At 38.7% G+C, this 3,755-nt stretch overlaps 1 protein-coding gene across 1 annotated transcript; it reads right to left on the reverse strand.

Moving 5' to 3' along the window:
• Positions 1-1,332: 1,332 nt before the first annotated feature.
• atp5pf (ATP synthase peripheral stalk subunit F6) lies at positions 1,333-3,320 on the reverse strand. The gene is made up of 4 exons (XM_063877423.1): positions 3,095-3,320; positions 2,043-2,212; positions 1,753-1,877; positions 1,333-1,445 (listed from the first exon to the last, which is right to left on the reverse strand). Exons 2-4 carry the CDS (start codon positions 2,210-2,212, stop codon positions 1,417-1,419), a joined length of 324 nt encoding a protein of 107 aa, XP_063733493.1. The 5' UTR covers positions 3,095-3,320; the 3' UTR covers positions 1,333-1,416.
• Between the last annotated feature and the right edge of the window lie 435 nt (positions 3,321-3,755).

Raw genomic sequence — 3,755 nt, forward strand, 5'->3', positions numbered from 1 at the left:
TGTTTTTACCTGAAAAATCAGTGCAAATAATAAGGATTGAACACAGATTCTCCAGTCTTCAAGGCAGTGTATTTATTGATAATTGGACTTCTAAATGTGCTGCACCTAACAAGAATCGAACACACAACCTCAGAGCTTCTACCCAAACATCTATCACACTGAGCTATCTGATCAGACATGCTTTCCTCACTTCTGTTAGATGTTTAGGTTTGTTCTCTTTGGTCGTTGGAGGTAATGATGAATTGATAAACGCACACTGTGGGAGTTGAACTCTCAACCTCAAGCTTTCTGAGAGCATTTGTATCACACTGAGCTAATCCATCTGACAGGCAGCGCTACATAACATACAGTGAGTCAGTTCAGGAGCCAAAAAGGTACCTTATAAGAAGTGAACTCATGACCCTGAATCGTACTTTCTGTACCTTTCTGAATGTATTCCTTGTTCCTGTATACGTTTTTAAAATTTTCTGCTGGTAGCTTTCTAGCAGCGGCAGGTTTTGAACCCACACTGGCACCTTTCATGTCCAAGATAAACCCACTGTGCCACTGATGCAGATACACAAAGACACATTTTTGGACCACATTTAAGTTGAGATACTTAAACATTAAGTGAATGCTCTTCAAAACTAAAATCATGGTGATGTGAGCCGTTACAAAAGCAAAGTGAAGTTCTAGTTTAAGTCACAGTGAGTGCCCAGGGAAATCAGTATCTGCCGCCTGCTTTGATGTTCATGTCCTGAGAAACAATGAATGATGTATAATTATGTATTGTCTCCTTTTTTACAATTTAATTCAATTGACCTAATTCTGACTGGAGTAGAGGGGACACTAAAACTGGCATTAACATAATTTTTTCCATACAGCATATCACATCTAAAAAATGCTTAAAAGCCACTGAATACTGTGTAGGAGTATAGGGGACCGTGTACTCTCTCCTAATAAGGCAACAGCATGTTGAAAAAATGGAAAAAGAAACAGCATTCTATACTAAGTTGCTTTTTTCACTTCTTTGGACATGCTGTATTGATGCCTTATTTGGACAGAGTCTTTGTGACACATGAAATCTTACAAAGTCAGTTTAGTCCGTCTAATAATACTGCCAGGCCTGAACACATATTGCCAATAATCTCTCGATGCTTAATTAACTTGTCAGTGATTAACATTCAATAGAAGGAAACAGTCCAACAAACACCAACACCATGTGTTACCTTTGTTTACTTTTATTACCAAAGGTTACTTTCCGGTGCCTGCTCAACCTAACAATACTTAAGCATGCCTGAGCTGTAAAGGATTTGGCTAAAAAAAGGACAAAAAAATCCACACAATCCAGTGTTTGGTAACCACTGACAGCAGCCTATCTTTTTATTAAATACAACATATTTGTGACATGTAGGAGATACACAACACGGACAGCATTCACTTGGCCACTTCATCGTGCTTGGGGTCTGGAAAACAAAACAAGAAGAAACTCATGAGTGACGGTCGGTCGTGATTTTTTAAATAAAGCGCTACAACACATTGCAAGACATGAGATTAAAAACTAGGAGAAATTTGTAGCTACTAGCTAGATATCATCCAAAATACAGTGAGTCTAAAAATTGCACTATTGGTGCACTACATATAGACACAGACAAAGCTCCTGATCACTAGGGGAAGGGTTAAATAAAACACATGTCTAGATAAAGCTTTGATTTGGATTTATTGCAACATAATTGTTCATCATTGATGATAAAAGGAGACTAACAGTCTTACCTGTGAATTTCAATTCAGGGAACTTGTCGAGGTCACCTCCACCAAAGAGCCTCTGCAGTTTGAAAACCTCTTCGGCCACGTTCTTATCGTGGGAGGCATCTCCGTCCACAATCCCACCAGAAGCCCTGGAAGAGCCAAGATATCACATTATGTTCAAAAGAGGAGCGGCAATGACTGGACGAGATCACATTTAAATACGCAACGAGGACTGAAATTGAATTGAGAACAAATGTGCGTGTGTCTGGACAAAGTATGGGTGTATCTCATGTGGGTGTGTGAAATTGACTGACATGCTCTTGGTTTTGTAGTCCCGGATCTTGTCCAGGAACAGTTTCTGGATTGGGTCGAGTTCCTTGGCCCGGTTGAAGACGACAGCAGAGATGCCGATGTTCCTGCGCAGCGTCAGGCTCACGGCGGAGCGCAGCAAGGAAGACAGCTGGAGTATTCTGTGCAGTGCCATCTGAGGGAACAAAAAAGCCTTGGGTTAAACCTTTATCTGGATGGGATGTGATTAGTAGAAAATGAAATACATTTGGTGGACATATTAAACAAAACTGGTCACCTACCAACATTAGGAAGTACATGTCTGCGAGTACAATTTTGAGGTAGTTTTACTATAACTGAGTATTTCCATTTTAGGCTTCTTAATATTTGACTACACTACAACTTTTGGATATCTTGATTAACATTATAGATTAAGATTTTTATCACAAAATGTAAATAAACTCAGAAATAATTATACATTACAATAAGCTCCTCATATGACAGCTCAACTGCTCATTAAAGCATCAACAAATAATACAATAATATCATAAATGATTTCATATGGAGGCACACTGCATGATTGGTATTTTTACTTTTAGGGAAAATGTACTTTTACAGTGTGGTAGAAGTACTCATACTCAACAAACTGATGAGTATATTCTTCCAATATGCATTTGAGTGTGCTGTTGGCTAGCACAAATTAACGCTAGCATGCTAGATTCAAGGTTAGCATACATTAGCTTCCGTTGCACCCATGCGAGTTATGATGTATGAGGCTGATAGCTACAGATTGAACAGCTGTGAATCTTTAAAGACATGATTGCCAAATGATTGTCACAACGAAGTCGATCAGCGTTTGTCAATGATTGACTTACGGCTAACTAATGCTAACAAGCTAAGATAGCATTAGCTTAGGAGACTTTCAAACCGTGCCCTCTATCGTTTATTGTGTCGCAGCAAGTCCTACGCACATTATACTCACTAACTAAACAAACATACATTAATCAGCATGCAGTGTCACGACACATAAGGGTAAAAGTAAAAGGTTAATAGAGTTTATTGAAGATGCAGCACTCACCTTGGATTTGACACTTTTGAGTACAATATCCGAATGTGGGGGACCGCGGTGGATTGTGGGAGTTTGTGTTGCGTTCGACGACGTCAAGAAGGCGCCTTGTTTGCGCAGCGCTGCGCATATTTGGGTGACCTCGAATGACACAAACTTGTTCCAAAAAGAGTTTATTCAGAGGTTGAATTATGTTTCGTCATCAGCTGCAGCTGTTTGCCTGGTGATAAACACGTCAGAATGTCACTGTACCTCCGTAAGAGTAACATTTAGAGAAATCATTGCATCCCTTTGCATTTCAGATTTCCCTAAATGTTACTTGGTTTCAGTTTAATGCAAAGTACTCCTTTGGTAAAATGACCTGACCTCATTTGTGTCAGGATGCCCTCTGATATGTCATTCAGCTGGAAATACTGAATAATAAAGTCAATAGAATTAAATCTGTCACATAGTTGTCTGTTAACTCCTTTAAAATGTATTATTTTAGATGCCACTCTGAGGACTGGCATTAGAAATTAGCATAGCTTTAAATGTTGTATTACATTGCATGTGATTATTGTGCAATGTTGTGTATGGGTTTCCTATAAAATACACTTTTTCATGTTGTATTATATTCAATAAAGGTTTAAATCTTACCTTAAATACAATAAAAACCTAAGACAGCACCTGTATG

Source organism: Eleginops maclovinus, chromosome 24, assembly GCF_036324505.1.
Source record: "Eleginops maclovinus isolate JMC-PN-2008 ecotype Puerto Natales chromosome 24, JC_Emac_rtc_rv5, whole genome shotgun sequence".
In the NCBI taxonomy this organism is placed as follows: Eukaryota; Metazoa; Chordata; class Actinopteri; order Perciformes; family Eleginopidae; genus Eleginops; species Eleginops maclovinus.

Coding starts and splice junctions, on each gene's coding strand:
- atp5pf (XM_063877423.1), bottom strand. CDS start 2,212: ATGGCACTGCACAGAATACTCCAGCTGTCTTCCTTGCTGCGCTCCGCC. Junction 1,878..2,042: donor GACTACAAAACCAAGAGCAT/GTCAGTCAATTT, acceptor TGGCTCTTCCAG/GGCTTCTGGTGGGATTGTGG. Junction 1,446..1,752: donor CCCTGAATTGAAATTCACAG/GTAAGACTGTTA, acceptor TTTGTTTTCCAG/ACCCCAAGCACGATGAAGTG.